Source organism: Oncorhynchus mykiss, chromosome 19 (genome assembly GCF_057628025.1).
Source record: "Oncorhynchus mykiss isolate SJ-2025 chromosome 19, ASM5762802v1, whole genome shotgun sequence".
NCBI classification, from domain to species: Eukaryota; Metazoa; Chordata; class Actinopteri; order Salmoniformes; family Salmonidae; genus Oncorhynchus; species Oncorhynchus mykiss.
In genome coordinates this window covers 21,453,164-21,477,286 of record NC_143040.1, presented here as the reverse complement: position 1 = coordinate 21,477,286, position 24,123 = coordinate 21,453,164, and the positions used below count along the sequence as shown (strand labels likewise).

Below are 24,123 nucleotides of genomic sequence, written 5' to 3'. Positions count from 1 at the left end.
TTACTTGTGTAATGTTTGGCTGTGGCTGCCTGCTGTAGAACAAAATGTGAAGCAACTGATGTGAAACCTGAGCAATAACGTGGTATCTTTCTCCTTCAAAACCCTGTTTCCAATGGCCAGACTAACTTTACTGGCAATGAAGTGCTTGTGATAGCATGCAGATGGTTTGGAACACTAACAGGCGTTGGTAATAGCAATCCGTGGCAGGCTGCATGCTTAATGTGATGAATTCTCTGAGCTCTTGATGTTCTCATGAAGTCAGTGTCCATTACGTATATTTTGGTGTTGTGGTGCCCCCGCTTCAGGGGAATTACTCAGCCAGCTTTTCACAATGGTGGACGAGGCTCTCACAGTTCTACATCTGAATGGTGGACTAGGCTCTCACAGTTCTACTGAATGGTGGACTAGGCTCTCACAGTTCTACTGAATGGTGGACTAGGCTCTCACAGTTCTACTGAATGGTGGACTAGGCTCTCACAGTTCTACTGAATGGTGGACTAGGCTCTCACAGTTCTACTGAATGGTGGACTAGGCTCTCACAGTTCTACTGAATGGTGGACTAGGCTCTCACAGTTCTACTGAATGGTGGACTAGGCTCTCACAGTTCTACTGAATGGTGGACTAGGCTCTCACAGTTCTACTGAATGGTGGACTAGGCTCTCACAGGTCTACTGAATGGTGGACTAGGCTCTCACAGGTCTACTGAATGGTGGACTAGGCTCTCACAGGTCTACTGAATGGTGGACTAGGCTCTCACAGGTCTACTGAATGGTGGACTAGGCTCTCACAGGTCTACTGAATGGTGGACTAGGCTCTCACAGTTCTACTGAATGGTGGACTAGGCTCTCACAGTTCTACTGAATGGTGGACTAGGCTCTCACAGTTCTACTGAATGGTGGACTAGGCTCTCACAGTTCTACTGAATGGTGGACTAGGCTCTCACAGTTCTACTGAATGGTGGACTAGGCTCTCACAGTTCTACTGAATGGTGGACTAGGCTCTCACAGTTCTACTGAATGGTGGACTAGGCTCTCACAGTTCTACTGAATGGTGGACTAGGCTCTCACAGTTCTACTGAATGGTGGACTAGGCTCTCACAGTACAACTGAATGGTGTTCCATTGCTTGGGCAGGGCCTCACAATGCAAGACTAAGGGAGACATTGGGGGCGAAAGGCTGTTCCACTCCAATGCTTTTCATAGCCAGTGATAATTTTGCATGACAATGGCAAAGTGTTGTTGCAGAGCGCTGATTCAATTGCTGGGCGTTTTACTTGGTAATTGGAGTGGGGGTCCCCTGCTTACAGCCAACGGTAGTTATCTACTAGCCTAGCTGAAACAAGGCAGGGTGCTTTTAACCTTAAACCAAGAATAGACATGTTATGCACTAAGGCTTGTATCTGAGGAAATGTACAAGTACAGCAGTGAAGCGCTGATACACTTCAGCAGAGTGATGTCATGAAGCCTTCTAGTCTAACCTGATTGGCTAATTCAAAATGGAACAAACATTTCCAAGTCCTTTCACAGACACTCTTATCCAGAGCGACTAGATGCATTGATCTTGATATTAAGGTAGCTAGGTGGGACAACCACATATCACAGTAAGTACATCAATAAAGTAGCTGTCAGCAAAGTCAGAGCTTGTAAGGGGGCGAGCGTTAGTTCATAAGACAATATTGGTACAAAGACAAAACCCTATCAGCCCTGTGTTGTAATTACTTGTACTCAAACCAATGCTACCTTTGTTGCTGAAGTCGTCGATCATGACGATCTCGGCCAGGTATCGTCTGGGCGTTCTCTTGATGACGCTGTGGACTGTCCTCATCAGGGTGGACCAGCCCTCGTTGTGAAACACGATGATGACACTGGACGTCAACAGGTTGTCGTCGTAGTGCCAGTACTTACATCTACAGTAGGAGGAGAGGAATAATTTAAATGGCTGTAGGCATACATACTGTACATGTAGTGGATAACAGGGAATATTTATATGTTCAGAAGCTGGAAAGAAACATCTTTTGACTAAGTTTCTATAGCATTTCATACATTTAGAAAATACTGCTTTGGAGTGATATAGGACTGCACACACACAAAAAAGAGGCCAACGGCGCAACAGATTCTACTATGCAATCTGAAGACATCAGAATAGACACAGCCCTGGCTAGCTTAGCTTCACCAGCAATTGCTGCTAGCTAGATCCATTCCAACACATGATAGCCCTAAGCTCAGCTGCCTAGCTCTTTCTCCTTTGTGTCTACCCAGAGCTCTGCTAGGCCTCTGTCACAACCCCCAATCCCCTCCCCCCTCCTCCTCCACAGGCAGACCATCTGTGAGGCAGGAAGGCAGCCCTGCTTTGTGTGGTTTCCTCTGGCAGAGTGTGCTGTGTGTGTGTGTGTGTCCTGGACTCCACTTCCTCATTCTCAGCGTACTCACTCACTATAGGTCTCTGCTGCTCTTCTACTGCAAAAACAACAGTACTCACTACCTCCCATTGCCACATGCCATGCCTACGTATAGGCTTCAAGCCAGCCAATTGCCCTACAACTAGCCATCCAACTGCCCTGTTAATACAGCGGAGTGTGTGTGAGAGAGCAAGAGGCCGGGCCAGACACTGGTGTGGCATACTGAGGGTCTATTTTTAGCCTTGGTTTGAGCCCTTGTCGCTAGCAAAGCAATCTGCCTCGGGGACGACCTGAAAGGAAAAGACTGAGCATCGAGGCGTCCGAGGTCACTTGACCCAAGAATTGTGAGCGTTATCAGTGATATGCGGAATTCAGGACGGAGTGAGCAGTAAGAGGTTGGTCAGGTCTGGGCTGAACTGAAAACGGTTTGCAGCACAGCAGATCTATAGTATCTGGGAGGGGTTGTTAAGGCTTAGAGACTGAACTGAGAACAGTTTATAGAGCATCTCTGGGAGGTTTCATTTATGGTGAATCAAACAGGTCTGCCTACCCGTCCTTCCTGTTTAGGATGATTATATATAAAATGTTCTCTTTCTAAGAAACGCCTGGCTGGTTTGTGTGCATTGTGACGTGTGTATGTTTTTAATGTGTTTTGCATTGCAAATGTTAATCCTTGTGTTAGTGTGTGTGTTGCTCCCATCGCATCTCCCCTGCAGTAACATGCGGAACGGCTCCTGTTCTGACCTGTCCTCCTGGTTCTCACCCACCAACACAGATAAACACCTCAGATTACAGTCCCGTTTGACCAGACCTTTAATATAACCTGAGAGCCAACAGCTAAGGGAAAGTGTCTTCCAGCCTCCCCAGGCCTGAAAACAGATAAAGATCCTCAGGCACCTCCTTAAGTTACTCACTTTTACAGGGAGGTTTTGGACTGCCACTATTATGACCTGCACAAAAAAGCTTCAACAGTAAATAAAAGGCTAGGAAAGGCCAAAAGAGGGAGGCACTAAATACAGACCGGTAGCATCTCAAATGGCACCCTATTCCCTATATAGTACACTACTTTTAAAACAGGACCCATAAGGCTCTGGTCAAAAAATGTGTGCACTATATAGGGAATAGGGTGCCACTTAAGAAGTCTCCCTGGAGAGACTTATAGAAAGTTGTGAAGGAAAAGATTAGAGGGGGATCTTCTACTGAACTGGGATTCAGTGCTCTTACCATCCCCAACCCATCTCCGTGTTTAACAGCGGAACTAATGGCTTATCCTTCAGCTACAGTGTGCTGGCTTGTGTTTTGAGTTGAGGCGTCGATGAGTTCGAAGGGCAGGGGGGGAAAGCATTAGTCATATCAGCTTCTTGTAAACACCGTGCAATAGTCTACACATGGCGGAAGCTCTATGGCTGTTTTCAAATCTACTGCATTTGAGAACAATTTTGAAGTTGCTGCACTTCATTTCATGAATATTCACCAGGACTATGGGTAATTTGCTCCAACAGTGTGGAGTGTTTTCTGCAGGAAAAAAAAAGTCCAACAGGGATCCATTGCAGAACAGCGGTTAGCCTAGAGGAGTTTCCACGAAAGCCTCGCTCATTCCCATCTGAAACGACACAAATAGAAGCATATCCAGTGATGGTCTTGGACCTGATGTTAATTAACTCAAGGGAGCGGACACAGTTGAATGGCTTGGGTTGCTGCTGTTGTGTGAGGGGGAAGGTCTGTTCCAGAGACTTTAGTTCTCAGCATGACAACACACTGAACAACCTACTCTTGGTAAAAAGGTCATGAATTTCTCCACATGGCATTAAATTCGCAAAACTTCCATGCGGATTTTGCAAGCATTTCGCCAACTCATCTCGTGGACAGACGACGTAAACATAAATTACGCTAAATTTAGCTAAGATTACTAGCCAACATATCAGTCAGGATGCAGAATGGAAGCTTGATGAGTGATCGTTGTGTGTGGAAACATTCATCACGCGTCTATAAAGACAACAGTTCTCTCTGTGCGGAGCTCTATGGAGGGGAAGACAAGAGCAACACTAATGAATAACACCGGTGCCTTAACTCAGTCTGTGGAGGTTACTTGTCGCTCTAGGGGCTCCATGTGAGTTTCAGTACGTGTGTGTGCGCGCCTGACAAATAGTATAGGAAGGAGAGAGCTAAAATAAGTGTATGCTCGTGTGTGTAGAGGGAAAGAGGGTCCTGTGCTGAGCGAAGGTCAGCCATCTTCCTGCCTATAAAACACCGCCGCAGCCTTGAAGTGAAGCGCCTCGCAGGAATCTTAAATGGAGACTGTTTCACCACATTTCTGCTGTCAGGATCCCTCCAAGCTAGGCAGCTCTAACGCAGTCACCCTCCCAAAGAAACACTAATGTATGACAGATCGCTACTAACCTACCTCTCAACCACACACACACGAAGCCTGGAACACGTAGGCCACAGCCAAGTCACATGTAAAGTACCACACGCATCCTAAATAAACAGGCCTATGATCTGTCAACAGAAAAGTAATGAAAATCACAGCACTAAAAACAATTAAGTGATTAAAGTCGTGATTTAAGGTGGAGGCTAAGGGTGTAACGTCAATGTTTTCATAAGGCTTACACAAATTCTAGAAGTGAATAACTTTTAACAGTGTTGTAATAGTGTCATGTGTGGATACATTCAGATTTCGCAGAAACACGATATGAACTGTTCAGTGCGGAAAAGACTGAGCGCTTAACCGGTTTACTATTTATACCAGGCTGACAACTAGTCCCATCTGTAGACCTACGGCCGTGTCTCGGGACTAGTCTAATTGATACAGGCTCGCGCTTCAGAGAGTAGTTTTTGTTTACTCACACAGCACCTGGAGGAGGGCAGCTGAGCCAGAGCTGTGGTGAAAATACTGAACATCCTTGGCTTCTTCCCAACGTGTTATGGGACTGGGGCCAAGCATGCACACATCGGCAACACAACTCAGCCCCTCTGCAGAGAGGTGAGAATGTCTAACGTTATCTGCCATGAAACTCAAAAGAGTTACTTCCACTGAATTGCAATCTTACCCAATGTCCTGAACGGGGCTAAAATTAAGTATTGGACAAGGCTGCTCAACAGTGACTGCAGTGGGCCATCTTGTGGCCAAAACCGGAACTACAGATCCTGTGTTGAGACAATTCACATCCTGATTGCACAACTAAAGTACAACCAATCCACCTCAGCCACATGGGTTTTCTGTAATAAAACACAGATTAAGCTAAATAAATATTGACAAATGATTGTGAACATCTATTAAAAAGGGTAATAATGTTCAAATTGACAAAACAGCTTTCTATTCCAGATAAATATTTCCCAATGTTTGGTAATCAGTTTGCAATAAATATATCTATATCTTTATGGCAAAGCCTCTCTACACTATTTACATTTTTATGTAACCTTTACTTAACTAGGCAAGTCAGTTAAGAAAAAAATTGTATTTACAATGACGACCTACACCGGCCAAACCTGGGCCAATTGTGTGCCGCCCTATGGGACTCCCAATCACGACCGGTTGTGATACAGCCTGGATTCGACCCAGACCGTCTGTAGTGACGCCGCTAGCACAGAGATGCAGTGCCTTAGACCGCTGCGCCACTCGGGAGCCCCCCTAATGGAGTGAGTGACACCTTTGCCTACATCTGCTGTGCACTGATCCACAGAAAGGCGTGAATAGCAGTGTGCCAATCAGGACCGTCTTTGTATAGAGCAGCTCAAGTCACTACAAGTGATGCACTTTGTCAGTAACTGGTTAGTCCACACGAGTCCTATTTTCCTAATACGGTGCAATCACATGGCTGTCAACAACCTCAAACTGATGGAATAATGTACAGCTGCCCATATATCATGGCATGGTTTACATATGTAGACCAACTAGGCAATGATATTAGACTGCATGTCTAGACTGCAACAGTTAGGTCTGGGGCAGTGATGTCCTGGTTAAAGTGCGTGAATGCCATTTCACAAATAGAGAGTTGCTAACGAGACATTCACCCTCCACTCCACCCCTGGTCTGGGTGCAGCAACAGTCTCACACCTACTACAGTTAATGTAATCAGTCAACAGTATGGTTGTTCTACATTCCTAGGAAGCAACAAAGCAAAAAGGTGGCCCAGCCCAGCCACAATCACTCATTATGTTCTTTAGTCTAGCATCTATTATCTCCCATACCGACTAGGCTATAGTAAAGTCCACGTGGATGTCAGTAGCCCAGCCACAATCACTCATTATGTTCTTTAGTCTAGCATCTATTATCTCCCATACCGACTAGGCTATAGTAAAGTCCACGTGGATGTCAGTAGCCCAGCCACAATCACTCATTATGTTCTTTAGTCTAGCATCTATTATCTCCCATACCGACTAGGCTATAGTAAAGTCCACGTGGATGTCAGCAGCCCAGCCACATAACCTAAAGCCTGTACTGTGATGCCTGTCCAGTCTCATGCTGACTGTTCAAAAGGTGCCCTTTGTGTTCCCACTGGGCCCCGTGGCCAGATGAAAGGCTGGAGAAATACACCTTTGCCTGTTTGTTCTCCACACAGTATTAGTCCATTGTGAGTTAAATCAGTGACAGTGTGTGTGGCCCAATGTGTGCACACACACAAAACGATGAGGTGACACCATTCATTCCTATGTGAAGACTCAATTGCACATTGAAGCCTCAATAGCGTATTGAAGACAAATGAAATCTGTTAAAACGGAGTCTCACGGAGACATAACCTGAAACGTTTGAGCTACTACAGGAAGTGACGCTGCTCCCTCTCATCGAGTAACTCAAGTTGAAGACCGACCGGGGTACTGCAGGCTGCCATTAGCAACTAAATTACCCTTCAACTTCTGTGTACGATTTAAAAAAAATAGGTTCAAGGACATACATTTGGTGTATTAGAAGCAATTACTGGCACCATGATGGTCTTCCAAAAATATTTTCCCACAAAAATGGCAATTTTTCCACGTTCATTATATTGGGGAATCCGGTTTTCTGCTAACAATGCCTGCCGTACCACTGTTGGCCTTGAACTTCCATGGCTTCAATGAAAGGGGGGCAGTCGTTCTCCCCTGGTTTGGCCATATGGAATTGGAAAATTAAAGAAGACCAAAGATCATATTTAGTTAAGAGTGATCAAATATCATTTTATTTGTCACATACACATGGTTAGCAGATGTTAATGCGAGTGTAGCGAAATGCTTGTGGGTGTAGCGAAATGCTTGTGAAACACAATGTTGAGCATATTTCTGTAACACACATTTCCAGTGTTCTAGTTGTGACACTCAAGGTGGGGTTTGGTCACTAGACTTGTTTTGGATTATGCTCATATCGGTTGATAGTGATTGACGCCAGACTGGAGGTACAAGGACACACTGATTATTCACGGTTGTATTGATGACCTTCTGTGGACACCGATTCTGTAGCAGCTGACAAAGCCACTGCCTTGGTTTTGAACTGTGAGCCTCTCAGGCTGGTGTTTCCAGAACATTTGGTGCTATCTGATTAGAAGAAAAAAAAGGGCCCATCTCCATGAGGCCAGTTAGACATTCTCTATTTTGTGCTGGAGGCATCTCCGTTACAACTTGTAATAAACCCAATTGACTTGCGATTAACTTGACCTACGACTGCTCCTTTTTGTTCAGCTAGATATTCATTATACCAAACTTCACTCAGTACCTGAAATGTACTGCTACACAAACCACTGGCAACATAGCCTATACTATTGGGATAGGGACATCAGTCACGCATCTCCAGTAATGAAAAGAATCTGTAGCTGCATTCTACTTCCAGGGTTAGGAGGACTAGGTGATCTGATACGTTCGTTTATAAACCGAATCCAAAACAACTCCATTAAAATGAACACCAAAAGATTTCCCCTCAGCTTGAGAACCTTGGGTTGACTTAGCCACGGGACAGCCTAGCCTCCATTCCTCATTTGTTCTGCTATGACTGTTCTCTAATCTGCTCTGATATAAACTAAAGCCATAATGCAGGTCAATTGGATTTATGTTGTTGCGTGTGTTTTGGCTGGCCGGACTGCTCTTCTGTATATACGCTGATGTTCTATGGTAGGGCCTCCCACTGGCACATAGGTCTCGTAGACTGCCCATCATGTTATTACATCGTCACCTGACCTTAAGAGTTCCATCAATGCATACTAACCAGCGTTGTTACAGGGATTCCCACCACGTCGCATAGTTTTACCAATGCTATGATATACTCTGAACAAAAATATTTTTAAAATGCAACATGCAAAAATGTCAACAATTTTACTGAGTTACAGTTCATAAAGGAAATCAGTTAAATGAAATAAATTAAGTCCTAAACTACAGATTTCACAACTGGAAATACAGATCAATTTAAAAAAAGTAGGGGCATGGATCAGAAAACTACTCAGTATCTGGTGTGAACACGATTTTGCCTCATGCACGACACCTTCACATAGAGTGGATTAGGCTGTGGAAGGTTGTCCCACCCCTCAATGGCTGCGTGAAGTTGCTGGATATTAGCAGGAACTGCAACACACTGTCGTACACGTCGACCCAGAGCATCTCGAACATGCTCAATGGGTGACGTGTTGGGTGAGTATGCAGACATTTTCAGTTTCAAGGAATTGTGTAGAAATCCTTCAGACATGGGGCTGTGCATTATCATGCAGAAACATGATGGTGGCGGCTGAATGGCACGACAACGGGCCTTGTCACAGTATCTCTGCGCATTCAAATTGCCATCAATAAAATGCAATTGTTGTCCGTAGCTTATGCCTACCCATACCATTACCCGACCATGGGGCACGCTGTTCACAACGTTGACAATCCAACACTGTCTGACAGCCATACACTGTCTGCCATCTGCCTGGTACAGTAGAAACCAGGATTAATCTGTGAAGAGTACACATCTCCAGCGTGCCAGTGGACATTGAAGGTGAGCATTTTGCACACAGATGAGCTTCCCTGAGACGGTTTCTGACAGTTTGTACAGAAATTCTTTGGTTGTACAAACCCACAGTTTCATCCTCTGTCCAGGTGGCTGGTCTAAGATAATCCCACAGGTGAAGAAGCCGGATATGGAGGTCCTGGGCTGGCGTGGTTACATGTGGTCTGATGTTGGGAGACTGATTGGACTGATCCTTTCTGTTTGGCCCTGTCCGGGGGTATCATCGGATGGGGCCAGTGTCTCCTGACCCCTCCTGTCTCAGCCTCCAGTATTTATGCTGCAGTAGTTTGTGTCAGGGGGCTAGGGTCAGTCTGTTATATCTGGAGTACTTCTCCTGTCTTATCCGGTGTCCTATGTGAATTTAAGTATGCTCTCTAATTCTCTATTTCTCTTTCTTTCCTCTTTATTTCTCTCGGAGGACCTGAGCCCTAGGACCATGCCTCAGGACTACCTGGCATGACGACTCCTTGCTGTCCCCAGTCCACCTGGCCGTGCTGCTGCTCCAGTTTCAACTGTTCTGCCTGCGGCTATGGAATCCTGACGTGTTCACCGGACGTGCTACCTGTCTCAGACCTGCGGTTTTCAACTCTCTAGAGACAGCAGGAGTGGTAGAGATACTCTTAATGATCGGCTATGAAAAGCCAACTGACATTTACTCCTGAGGTGCTGACTTGTTGCACCCTCGACAACTACTGTGATTATTATTATTTGACCATGCTGGTCATTTATGAACATTTGAACATCTTGGCCATGTTTTGTTATAATCTCCACCCGGCACAGCCAGAAAAGGACTGGTCACCCCTCATAGCCCGGTTCCTCTCTAGGTTTCTTCCTAGGTTTTGGCCTTTCTAGGGAGTTTTTCCTAGCCACAGTGCTTTTACACCTGCATTGCTTGCTGTTTGGGGTTTTAGGCTGGGTTTTTGTACAGCACTTTGAGATATCAGCTGATGTACGAAGGGCTATATAAATACATTTGATTGGACGTAGTGCCAAATTCTCCAAAATTACATTGAAGGTGGCTTATGGTAGACAAATTAACATTAAATTCTCTGGCACCAGCTCTGGTGGACATTCCTGCAGTCAGCATTCCAATTGCACGCTCCCTCAAAACTTGGAGACATCTGTGGCATTGTGCTGTGTGACAAAACTGCACATTTTAGACGGGCCTTTTATTGTCCCCAGCACAAGGTGCACCTGTGTAATGATCATGCTGTTTAAATCAGCTTGTTTATATACCAAACCAGTCAGGTGGATGGATTATCTTGGCAAAGGAGAAATGCTCACTAAGAGGGATGTAAACAAATTTGTGCACAACATTTTAGAGAAATAAGCTTTTTGTGCATATGGGAAATTTCCGGGATTCTTTATTTCAGCTCATTAAACATTGGACCAACATTTTAAATGTTGCGCTTACATTTTTGTTCAGTATACATAGGCCTAGTGTGATAGAGCTGGAAATAAATTGAGGGCATTTTACAGATATTGATAATTACACTAAAGTAGAGAAATGTGCATTTTGAAATTAAATAATGCAGCTAATAGGATAAGTCACTTGAAAAAACAATATTACTCATTACATTACTTTTGTTTAATGAACTACTTTACAATATTGCTTTGTGTGGAAAGTAACGCGTTACTACTATACTACTTTGCATTACTTTCATTAAAAAAAAATGAAATCTCACCATTTGTTTGACAGTCATACGGAGCATGGCGAGTGCTCTACCAAAGATAAGCTGCTGCTCCTACCTACAGTGCATTCGAAAAGTATTCAGACCCCTTCACTTTTTCCACATTGTTATGTTACAGCCTTATTCTAAAATGGATTAAATGTTTTTCCTCAATCTTTACAATATCCCATAATGACAAAGCAAAAACAGGTTTAGATTTTTTTTGCAAATGTATAAAAATAATAATACAGAAATGCCTTATTTACATAAGTATTCAGACTCTTTGCTAGGTGACTCAAAATTGAGCTCAGGTACATCCTGTTTCCATTGATTATCCTTGAGATATTTACAACTTGATTAGAGTCCACCTTTGGTAAATTCAATTGATTGGAAAGGCACACACACGTTTATATAAAGGTCGAAGGAATTGTCCGTAGAGCTCTCCTTTGAACAGCTACAGCTGCTTACCCCCTCTAGCACCAAAGTCAGCGCACTCTCAAATGTTTTTTTGCCATCATTGTAAGCCTGCCCCCCCCACACACACACTATACGATTAATTTATTAAACATAAGAATGAATGTGAGTTTGTAACAACCCAGCTCATGGGAAGTGACAAAGACCTCTTATAGGACCAGGGAACAAATAATAATAAAGAATTTTGCTCTTTATTTAACCAGCTTACATATAAAACCTTATTTGTTCATCAACAATTGTGAATAACTCACCACAGGTTAATGAGAAGGGGGTGCTTGAAAGGATGCACATAACTCTGCAATGTTGTGTTGTCTTGGAGAGTCTCAGTCTTAAAATAATTTTCAACACACAGTCTGTGCCTATATTTAGTTGTTTTCACGATAGTGAGGGCTGAGTATCCACTCTCACGTAGGTACGTGGTTGCAAAGGGCATCAGTGTCTTAACAGCCCGATATGCCAAGGCAGGATACTCTGAGCGCAGCCCAATCCAGAAATCTGGCAGTGGCTTCTAATTAAATACAATTTTCACAGAACCGCTTGTTGCAATTTCGATGAGGCGCTCTTGTTCAGATATTGGTAAGTGAACTGGAGGCAGGGCATGAATGGGATAACGATTCCAGTTGTTTGTGTGGTCCGTTTCGGGAAAGTACCTGCGTAATTGCGCACCCAGCTCACTCAGGTGCTTCACTATATCACATTTGACATTGTCCGTAAGCTTGAGTTCATTTGCACACAAAAGAAAGTCATACAATGATGGAAAGACCTGTGTGTTGTTAATGCAGACAGAAGAGCTCCAACTTCTTAATCATAGCCTCAATTTTGTCCCGCACATTGAATATAGTTGGGGAGAGTCCCTGTAATCCTAGATTCAGATCATTCAGGCTAGAAAAAAACATCACCCAGATAGGCCAGTCGTGTGAGAAACTCATCATCATACAAACATTTAGACAAGTGAAAATTATGGTCAGTAAAATAAACTTTAAGCTTCTCTCAATTTAAAAAAAAATGTGTCAATACTTTAACCCTTGATAACCAGCGCACTTCTGTATGTTGTAAAAACGTTACATGATCGCTGCGCATTTCATTGCATAATGCAGAAAATACATGCGAGTCAAGGGGCCTTGCTTTAACAAAGATGTCAGGCATTTCCCTTGGCAGCAAGAGCATCTCGGTGGATGCTGCAGTGTACCCAAGTGGCGTCAGAAGCAACTGCTTGCATGCAACCACTCCACTATGTGTATCTCTGTCATGGCGTGTGCACCATCAGTACAGATACCAACACATCTTGACCACCAAAGTCCATTTGATGTCACTAAGCTGTCCAGCACTTTAAAAATATCCTCTCCTGCTGCCCTGGTTTCCAGAAGAGGATGTCTTCCTTAATTGACCCCCCATAAACATAATAGACATATACCAGGAGCTGTGCCAGGCCCGCCACTTCTGTTGACTCATCCAGCTGTAATGTATAGAATTCACTGGCTTGCATGCGAAGCAGTAATTGTTTCAAAAACATCTCCTGCCATGTCACTGTTGCGTAGTGAAACAGTGTTGTTTGATGAAGGCATTGTCTGTATAGTTTTTTGGGGGCCTTGTCCCAGCCATTTCAGCAGTAGCAGGAAGAATGAAGTCCTCCACAATAGTGTGCGGCTTGCCTGTCCTAGCCACTCGGTAGCTCAGCACATAAGACACTTTCAGACCATTCTTATTAATGGTATCTGTTGCTTTTATACATGTCTTACTACTCGGAAGTAGTCTTAATTCTTGCTCAAAACACTGGTTTATTTTTCAAATTGGCATGTTTCGTTTCTAAATGTCTGCGCAAGAGTGAAGGTTTCATCGAGTTGTGAGTTAGTACTTTTGCGCATAACACACCGTAGCTGAGGAAAAGCACTACTCCCAATGTAAGTGACCCCCAAATCAATGTAGTTCTCATCATATTCGCACCTCTTCGATGGTCCAACGTCCCTGTCTGTTGTTCAGTGCTTTCCCGGGTTAGGGGGGCAGTAGCTCTTCGGCTACATCAGATTCACAACTGTCAGTGTCCATGCTCGCTGGGCTAACAACAAATGTAGAATTACTGATGCTAGCATTGGATGTGCTCGTGGAAGCAGAACAACTTGTGTCGTCGACAGGTGCAGGTGTAGTACTGCTGGTAGTAGCAGTACTGCCAGTAGAGCTGGTATGTGTCTCTGGACGCGAGCATTATTATTTTTTTAAACCATTTATCAATTTTTGAGCAAACGGAATGAGCAGCAGCTACATACGGACTGTATGTACCCCTGAGGCCACTGACAAAAGGGAAGGGACTTGGTCAGGGAGGTGACCAAGAACCCGATGGTCACTGACAGAGCTTCAGAATTCCTCTGTGGAGACGGTTGTCCTTCTGGAAGGTTCTCCCATCTCTGCAGCACTCCAACAATCAGGCCTTTATGGTAGAGTGGCCAGACAGAAACCACTCCCCAGTAAAATGCACATGACAGCCCGCTTGTAGATTGCCAAAAAGCACCTAAAGACTCTCGGACCATGAGAAACAAGATTCTCTGGTCTGATGAAACCAAGATTGAACTCTTTGGCCTGAATGCAAAGCGTCACATCTGGAGGAAACCTGGCACCATCCCTACAGTGAAGCATGGTGGTGGCAGCATTATGCTGTGGGGATGTTTTTCAAGGACTGGGAGACTAGTCAGGATTGAGGGAAAGATGAACAGAGCAAAGTATAGAAAGATCCTTGATTAAAAAAAAAATGTGCTCGAGAGTGCTCAGGACCTCAGACTGGAGTTTGCCAAAAGGCACCTAAAGGACTTCCAGACCATGAGAAACAAGATTCTCTGGTCTAATGAAACCAAGACTAAACTCTTTGACCTGAATTCCAAGCATCATGTCTGGAGGAAATTTGGGACCATCCCTAAGTTGAAAGATGGTGGTGGCAGCATCATGCTGTGGGGATTTTTTCAGCAGCAGGGACTGGGAGACTAGTCAGGCTTGAGGGAAAGATGAACAGAGCAAAGTACAGAGAGATCCTTGATGAAAACCAGCTCCAGAGTGCTCAAGACCTCCGACTGGGGCGAAGGTTTTACCTTCCAACAGGACAACGACCCTAAGCACACAGCCAAGACAGTGCAGGACTGGCTTTGGGACAAGTCTCTGAATGTCCTTGAGTGGCCCAGCTAGAGCCCAGACTTGAACCCAATCTAACGTCTCTGGAGAGACCTGAAAATAGCTGTGCAGCGACGCTCAACATCCAACCTGACAGAGCTTGAGAGGACCTGCAGAGAAAAAAAATGGGAGAAACTCCCCAAATCCAGGTGTGTCAAACTTGTAGCGTGATACCCAAGAAGACTCGAGGCTGCAATCGCTGCCAAAGGTGATTCAACAAAGTACTGAGTAAAGGGTCTGAATACTTATGTAAATATGATAGATCAGTTTTTTTATTTGTAATAAAATGTGGAAAAAGGGGTCTGAATAGTTTCCAAATGCACTGTATTTGCAGTCAAAATCTCACGAGCCGCCAGGTCTGGTTATAGACTGCACATACACAGACCAATAGAGATGTATAGAGGGGACCATTTCCACTGGACAGGAAAACCCGCTATGGGATTTGCCAACACAGAAGCGATCAATGGCAAAGATCAGAGGTGCGCCCTCTACACAATTCTATGGACAGCAGCTGTCATGACATTTCTCCAAACAGCCTCTCAGCTCGCATAAGAACTAACTGAGGAAGCAAATCGAGATTGGATCATGGAAACACGCCCGGTAGAGATAGGATTATGAAAGTAACGCAGGCATTGTTTGATAAATTAACAATATTACCCAATTTGAAAATGCGTTACTTCACTCCGTTACTCATAAAAAGCAGTCTGATTACGTGTAAAAGTAACAGGTCAAACGGAACAACTGATAGCTACAGCATTCAAAGTAGTAGTTCATGGAAATGTAAAAAAGTATGTTATACATTTATCGTTCAACTCATCGTTAGTGATATTTCAGTCAATTTAGTGTTATATGGATTTTTGTCCATGTCGCCAAGCAACTTTGATATAGTTTCCCCTCATTCTTTATAGACGGGTTGGTTGTTTAGCAACAAAACCGACACGTTTTTCTCAGGTTTTTACCTGCCATATGAGTTCTGTTATACTCACAGACATTCAAATAGTTTTAGAAAATTCAGTGTTTTCTATCCAAATCTACTAATAATATGCATATCTTAGCTTCTGGGCCTGAGTAGCAGGCAGTTTACTCTGGGCACTTTATTCATCCAAGCTACTCAATACTGCCCCCCAGCCATAAGAAGTGAAATAAAAACAAATTTGTGCACACAATTTGAGAGAAGCTTTTTGTGTGTAAGGAACATTTCTGGGATATTTTATTTCAGCTCATGAAACATGGGACCAGTACTTTACATGTATATTTTTGGTCAGTGTATATATCAGGCAGTGTCTGAGGAAGGCCTGAAAAATTCCCAAAGACTCCAGCCACCCAAGCCATAGACTGTTCACTCTGCTCCTGTCCGGCAAACAGTATCGCGGCATTGTCTCTTGGACCAACAGGCTCCGAGACCGCTTCTACCCCTAAGCCATAAGACTGCTAAATAGCCAGACTCCTAAATAGTCAATTAATGGTACCCAAACCATCTCACACTGTCATTCTCAAACTGACACAACACAAACATACACTTTTACACTCATTTGCTGCTGCTACTGTTTATTGGACTCTTATCCTGATACCTACCCCTGCCTTAATGTACATATCTACGTCTAATACCTCTTACCTCTCGTACATTGACCTGCTACTCCCTGTGTATATAGCTCAATTCTTGTATATTTTATTCCTTGTTAGTTACTATTCTTTATTTTTTTTTTAACTGTGCATCGTTGGGAATGGTTCGTAAGCTAGTATTTTACGGTTACGTCTACATCAGTTTATTCAGTGCATGTGGTAAATAAAATTTGATACATTGAATTTCAATGTTCATACTTTTCTCAGTGGAACGTGGCCCTGTTAACATTACCAGTAGCCTATATGCGAACATTTTGGTGGCACAGAAAGAAAAAGGCATAGCAAACAATTTGACTACTTGCCGCTATGCTATATCTGACTGGGTAAATCATTTGTTTTGAGTTCATGTGGACCCAGTGACCCGACTTGAGCACTGGGCCCCGGACCTGAGCACAAGGGACTTGGGACTCGACTACATCTCTGGGCAATACAGTCATTAGCTCCCGTTCTACTTTTAGACCTCAATGTGGCTGCGGCGTCTGTGGAACGTTGATAACAATGACGTGACTGTGATGGAGATGTGTAACCCAAACTACTTTGCCAATAGCCTGCTTTGCAGCACAATCTTGTGATTGTGCTTTGCGCTCTCAATTCAAAAGGGCTTTATTGGCATTGCCAAAGCAAGTGAACTGGATAACAGTTAACAATACACTTACAAAAGTTTCAAGAATATACGTTTCAAATGTTATATTATGGCTATGTACAGTGTTACAATGTACAAAAGGGAAAATAAACAAATATGGGTTGTATTTACAATGTTGTTTTTTCACTGGTTGCCCTTTTCTTGTGGCAACAGGTCACAAATCTTGCTGCTGCGAATGTACACGAGTATTTCACGCAATACATATGGGAGTTATCAAAATTGGTTTGTTTTCTACTTCTTTGGGTCTGTGTAATATGAGGGGAAATATGTCTATGGTCATACATTTGGCAGGAGGGTAGGAAGTGCAGCACAGTTTCCACTGCCATTTTGTGGGCAGTGTGCACATAGCCTGTCTTCTTGAGAGCCAGGTCTGCCTACGGCGGCGCCACCCAATAGCCAGGCTCTCGCTCTCTGCACTTGTCTGTTTTAGTATGTAATGTGCAACATCTATGAATTGGGAATTTACATGGGCAGAAGAATAATATTATATATGAATTCTTACTGTATGTTTGTTATTTCTGCTGTTGGGAAGAGAATAGGAAGCTATGCAGAAAAATGTTGGTAGGACAAAGCTATAGGTTTGTGTACATGAAAGTCAGTGATTTGTTTGCTATAAGTTAGCTCATTGTGCAAATGTATTTGTTTTCAATAAACATTGGAGACTAAATAGTTAACAATTTAAGCCAACCCGGGCTGTTTTGCCCTATTGCCCTAGTTACTATTCTTTATTTCTTTTTTTTAACTGTGCATCGTTGGGAATGGTTCGTAAGCTAGTATTTTACGGTTACGTCTACACCAGTTTTACTCAGTGCATGTGGTAAATAAAATTTGATACATTGAATTTCAAATGACAATGTTAATACTTTTCTCAGTGGAACGTGGCCCTGTTAACATTACCAGTAGCCTATATGCGAACATTTTGGTGGCACAGAAAGAAAAAGGGATAGCAAACAATTTGACTACTTGCCGCTATGCTATATCTGACTGGGTAAATCATTTGTTTTGAGTTCATGTGGACTCAGTGACCCAACTTGAGCACTGGGCCCCGGACCTGAGCACAAGGGACTTGGGGAAAAAATCTAACCGGGAAGTGGGAAATCTGAAGTTTGTGGTTTTTCAAGTCATTGCCTATCGAATATACAATATCTATGGGGTCATATTGCACTTCCTAAGGCTTCCACTAGATGTCAGTCTTTAGAACCTTGTTTCAGGCTTCTACTGTGAGGGGAGAGAGAAAGAGAGCTCTTTCAATCAGGTGTCTACCATGAGCTGATAACGCGCGCTCCCGTGAGCGCTACCTGCGTTCCATTGCATTTCTAAAGACAAAAAGACAAAGGAATTCTCCGTTTGGAACATTATTGAAGATTAGGATGTTAACCAAAGATTGATTCTATACATCGTTTGACATGTTTCTATGGACTGTAACATAACTTTTTGACTTTGTCTGGACCTAGTGATCGCGCCTCATGAATTTGGATTTGTGAATTAAATGCACAAACAACAAGGAGGTATTTGGACATAAATTATGGACTTTATCGAACAAAACAAACATTTATTGTTGAACTGGGATTCCTGGGAGTGCATTCTGATGAAGATCACCAAAGGTAAGTGAATATTTATAATGCTATTTCTGACTTCTGTTGACTCCACAACATGGCAGGTATCTGTATGGCTTGTTTTTGTTTCTGAGCGCTGTACTCAGATTATTGCATGGTGTGCTTTCTCCATAGTGTTTTTGAAATTTGACACAGCGGTTGCATTAAGGATGAATGAATACTTCTTTTCCACCATAATTTGCAAATAAATTCATAAAAAAATCCTACAATGTGATTTTCTGGATTTTTTTTCTCTAATTTTGTCTGTCATAGTTGAAGTGTACCTATGATGAAAATTACAGCCCTCTCATCTTTTTAAGTGGGAGAACTTGCACAATTGGTGGCTGACAATACTTTTTTGCCCCACTGTATATTTACGTCTTAACGCCGTTTTAGATTATTGCATGGTATGCTTTTTTTGTAACGTTTACAAAAAATCTGACACAGCGGTTGCATTAAGAACCCGTGTATCTTTAATTATATGTAAAACATTTATCTTTCGTCAAAGTTTATGATTATTTCTGTTATCTGATGTCGCCCTCTGTAATTACTGCTGATATTTTGGAGGCATTTCTGAATTTGTTTGTGACTATCTTTGGCTGGGGGAAATGGCTGTGTGTTTTTGTTGGATTTGGTGGTGATCTAACAAATATATGTTGTGTTTTCGCTGTAAAACATTTATTATTATTATTATAATTATTATATATTTTTAATCGGACATGGGTAGATCAACAAGATGTCTTTCATTTGCTGTATTGGACTTGTTAATGTGTGAAAGTTAAATATTTCCCAAAAATATTTTTGAATTTCCCACGCCACCTTTTCAGCTGAATGGGGAGGGGGGGGGGGGGGGGTTCCGTTAGCGATATGGATGCCAAGGAACTTGAAGATCTCAACCCACTTCACAACAGCTCCGTTGATGTGGATGGGGGCCTGCTTTCCTGGAACCACACTGCTAAGTCTGACTTCCTCCCTGTAGGCTGACTCCTCTCCGTCAGTGATCAGGCCGACCACCGTTGTGTCTTCAGCAAACTTGATAGTGTTGGAGTAGTGCAAGACCATGCAGTCGTTGGTGAACAGGAAGTACAGGAGGGGACGAAGCACACACCCTTGAGGGGCCCCGTGCAAGGGTCAGCCTTGCGGAGGTGTTGTTGCCTACCCTCACCACCTGGGGCCGATACGTCAGGAAGTCCAGGATGCGGTTGCGGGGGGGCTAGTCCCAGGGTGGGAGGGCTGAGCGAGACTACAAATTCAAAGATGGCCTACTCTTCTATAGCCTACTCAAGGGAGAGAAAAACACACCTAGACCGTTTTATTATTAAACTCAATGCTGTTTTTTGGGCTTGTGTTTCAACCAGGCAAAGGGTAGCTACTTAAAGGCAGGTTAGCGAAGCGTGAAGCGATCACTCCAAAAACTCTTTCCCAGTCCACTTAGTAGTCAGAGAATTCTCAATTTAGTCAACTGAAATTCCTTTTTGTCAGTTACAGTTGTCAATTGCCACTGAAAAATAGTTGTTTGACGAATATTTCAGTCACCATTAAATGCCAAAATTAACACTAGTAAGAAACAAACCTTGCAAGCCATCAGACCACGTGTATAATTTGTGATGTATAATAGGCTTACCTTGTCATAAATTGAGTAGCAAATTTCAGACAATGCGTCTTACAGTGTATAACTCAATCAAGGTGTTGTATAGAATGCCAGCATTCTTCCTAGCATCATTCTTAGCTCAGGCAGTAGGAAGCTCTCTCATCCATTTATATGCAGATGATACGGTCTTATACGCAGCTGGCCCCTCCCTGGATTTTGTGCTAAATGCTCTAAAACAAAGCTTTCTCTACACTTAACCGTGTTCTGAACACCTACAAAACAAAGATCATGTGGTTTGGAAAATAAGAATTTGTTCTTAACCGACTTGCCTAGTTAAATAAAAGGTTAAAAATAAAAATCTTACCATTATTAGAAGAATGATGCTACATTTCCACATTCTCAATGGGTAGAATGTGGCCGATACAGACTTACAGACTACTTGATAAACACATCTTCAATTGAACACCTAGGCCTATAGTCTAATATATGTGTAAATGTAAGCATGTGTAACTCTTCTCAAAATACATGTCAATATGACGCAAACCCTATGAACAGAATAGAGAAGCCATGCCTCAGATCTCAAGGTGTAAGTCTGTGACACACAATATATACAGTTTTGATAATGGACCAACTGAATAGTTTGACTACCAAAGAACTGCTTTTCTATTGGTCTGGTGGTAGGCCTTTGTTCTGTTAACATTGCAAAACCAACCTTTGAAAGCCTGACTCACACCCTTGTCATACCAGCCCTTCAGGTATAGAATTGTGCTTGCGACACCAGAATAGTGGGTTAGATCCCAATGTATGCACGCATGACAAAGTCGCTTTGGATAAAAGTCTCTGATAAATGACATGTACCGGGATTGACATAAAGAGTTACCCCATTGACTAGGGCAAGTGAACTCTGAACAGTGACACAAGGTGAGCCTCCTCTTAGGTTGCCATATTGAGCAGGTGAAACCAAAATTGTAAAAATAATTCCAATAGCCTAACTGATCTTTCTGGTTCCTCCCCCCCATTGTTTAAGTGAAAGACAGACAATTTATGCCAGTCTGGCAAGTTGAGCCTGCTCTGATAATTATTTTTTGCTGACAACTAAAATTCTTTATATTCATTCCTCCCCTGTGTCGGTAAAGGGCAGCTAGTATGGCAAATAGTTCATTCACATTTTCAGGCAAGTGATCATAATCATCAGGCAAAAAAAAAAGAAAAGACTCCTGACATGCCTGATGGGCAAGTGCCTTTGAGACCTAATGTCAAGCCATGAATACATTATGATCTTTTAAAAAATACATTTGTAACATTTGTGAAAGGAACGATGACGTAACATTCAATTGGAACACCCAGTGAGACATATTTAGAAGAGGAAAAACATTAAGTTGATGACAGTTCCTTAACACACGTACCATTCCGATAGGCCTAGCTACATCCTTAATAGGGACGACAACTAGTTTACACAACACAGTATCACCAATCCATACAGTAGCCATCTACCTGGGCTCTAAGGCCTGCTACTGTAACTCCTCTTTATGGTAAATGTCACAGATTTCTTCTTCATTCCAATTCAAATGCCAAAACACACAAACCATTCCAATAGACCTAGGTCTAAAAAAAAATGTATACTATGACCCAGCACCTTGTCTATCTGCCTGGATTGGGCTCAGGCCTTATACTACTTACTCTTCATGGCGAATGTCGCTGATGGTCCTGTCTAGGGAGATCATGTCGCTGGCCACCATGTTGAAGCCAAATTCCTTAATGCTGGCCTGGGCGGCCTCGTGGTACTCCACTCCCAGAACGAACGGCTTCGCCCCCTCCCCAGGCCCATCCTGCACCCCGTGGGGCTCTGGCTCCTTGAGCTCAAAGTTCCCCAGGGTCCCCTTCCTTAGGACGGGTGCCGAGTAGACATTGGTGTGGGGCTTGAAGGTGACATACTGTTTCTGGATGACATTCTGCTGGTTCTGAGCACTGCCGGCTGGTTTGCCAGGAACCAGCTTGTCGTCTCCTCTGTTCTTCTGTCGGATGGAGTCCAGGTCCACCTCGACCCCTTCCACATGGGGCCAGGGGACCACGGGTTTGAACTGGTCAGCAATGTCATTCTTAGGCAAGAGGTTAGAGGCATCTCCCTCCTACATAGAATCAAAAACAAGTTAGTTAGGCCTATTGCTTTTCCAAGGCCTAAAATGGAGGGTGTGATAGACTTAGATTATTAAGCAAGTTTAGCTGACAGCGGTAGCTGCTAGCTTTTACAAGGCGTAAAAGGGTTAAAACAGATGATCATGCTCTTCATCTAGGTTTGCAGGATCAGCAAAGGTCTTAATCTGCCCTACTTGACAGCTCAATTGGCTAACTAGTCCCCCAACAATTAGCTTAAAGTCGAATTCCTTCACTGGCCACATTACGGTATGCACATGCGTTTATGATCATGAGGTTCACAGTAAACATAGCTAGGAACATTGCATAGCTAACCAAGAAATTACACGGCATTGTTTGTTTTAACACAGTATCACTTATTCGACAAAGGCAATTACAGCTTCGGTGCGAGTCTTGACAGGTGTGAGTTTAGCTTCAGGGATGCATTAACGTAGATGGCTAGCTTTCCAGGCATTCGTTTTGCCAGCTGGCTACGTGTCATTTCAACACAACGTTTTTACAAGCTTGGTTGTGTCTTTTCATACAATGATTACTATTGTCGAATTCGTGAGCAACAGGAGACAATTTGAACGAGAGACAGCGACCAGACTAAAGCCTTTCGGATATGTTTGATATTCTCGTCAAATCATTTAAATATGACCTAACGCAAGCTGACATTCAGGAATGAGTTGGGTTCAATGCAGGCACGCTAGCTAGCTAACGTTAGTCGGCTGATTAACTAGTTAACGTGAGCTACCAAAATGTATAAGTAAGACTGTCATCACGTCCCAATGACATTTTTGCACTCTAACGTTACAGTAGCTAGCTAAAATAGACTCGATCGCTAACAATCTCCATGACAACGACTCAGACTTGCTTGCTAGCTGACGTTAGCAACATGGTTAGGTAACGTTAGCCAGAATTACATGCCAGAAATGTTATAGAATGTATAGCTACAACAAAAACACATGAAACATATACAATTATAACGTTTGACAAATAGAAAGCTGGTTGTAATTGAAAACTTACCCGTTTAGCAAAGGGATTTTCGTCGTGCTCTTTCGGCGAAAGGGAAGACCAAAGCACCACAAGCCCTAAGAATGTGGCAATAACTATTACACTGCGAAGAATAAATCCAACTCTTAACCTCATTTTGAAAATAAGACCATCTACGAGGTGCTAGCTAACCTCGTTACTTCGTGGCACCCCTGTCTGCCAAAGCCAGTTCGAATCCCAAATTGAGCCAACCGTGCGCCTCTTCTGATTGAATCCCTCTCGTCGGCATGTAACATTATCTGCACTCACTCTCTCTCCCCGTCTGTCTGTCACACCGCCCTACTACCAGCAAAAGTTATAATATAAGCAGTGGCGACCGTCATTCAGGGCAGGTGGGGCTCTTTTGAGCTTCACATTTTTGTTGTTGTTGGGGAGGACTTTCCTGTTTTGCATGTTATTTGGCATTAATGTGTCACATATCAGTTTGCAAACAAAGTAAAAAATACAATAAAAATGTATATATCATTAAGTTAATAAAGCCGCATACAAACATGGTCTCTTGTTTGTTTTCTTGAGTAAGGCAGCTCCAAAATGCAGGCGTTTCAGCCTAGCTCAGTGCTTTCTATGGTGGTGGGGCAAGCCAACAGAAAATACGGAGCGTTGCGCTGTGATTGGCTCAGTGTTCTGTCACTCATGGGGACACTAAGTCACCGCCAAGTGTAAGGGTAGAGCTAGAAAATTCAAGCTCCTTGGGTGCTGCCACAGAGTTACATTAGAAGTGCCCATCCAAGAAGGCTGAAGGTCACTGGCCACAGATACAATTACGTCAAATCACATTATATCTACAGTATCTTTGATTGGACATCATACTTTCAAAATCTTAGCTAGAAGTCATCATC

The 24,123-nt window shown here is 43.2% G+C and overlaps 1 protein-coding gene across 3 annotated transcripts in view; it reads right to left on the bottom strand.

Moving 5' to 3' along the window:
- The window catches only part of LOC110497385 (N-acetylgalactosaminyltransferase 7), a 32,712-nt gene extending 8,891 nt beyond the window's left edge, over positions 1–23,821 (bottom strand). For 2 of the 3 annotated variants that reach the window (XR_016488670.1, XM_021573465.3), the window contains exons 1-3: positions 23,258–23,819; positions 21,776–22,224; positions 1,739–1,905 (exon numbers count right to left, since the gene is read on the bottom strand). Coding sequence is in view for 2 of the 3 variants with exons in the window: in XM_021573465.3 (XP_021429140.2) it covers positions 1,739–1,905; positions 21,776–22,224; positions 23,258–23,380 (739 nt within the window). In the remaining variant the exon portion in view is untranslated. Of the gene's footprint in view, positions 1–1,738; positions 1,906–21,775; positions 22,225–23,257 lie in introns of all 3 variants that reach the window. The other variant, XM_021573466.3, reaches the window with a different exon arrangement.
- Positions 23,822–24,123: the final 302 nt, after the last annotated feature.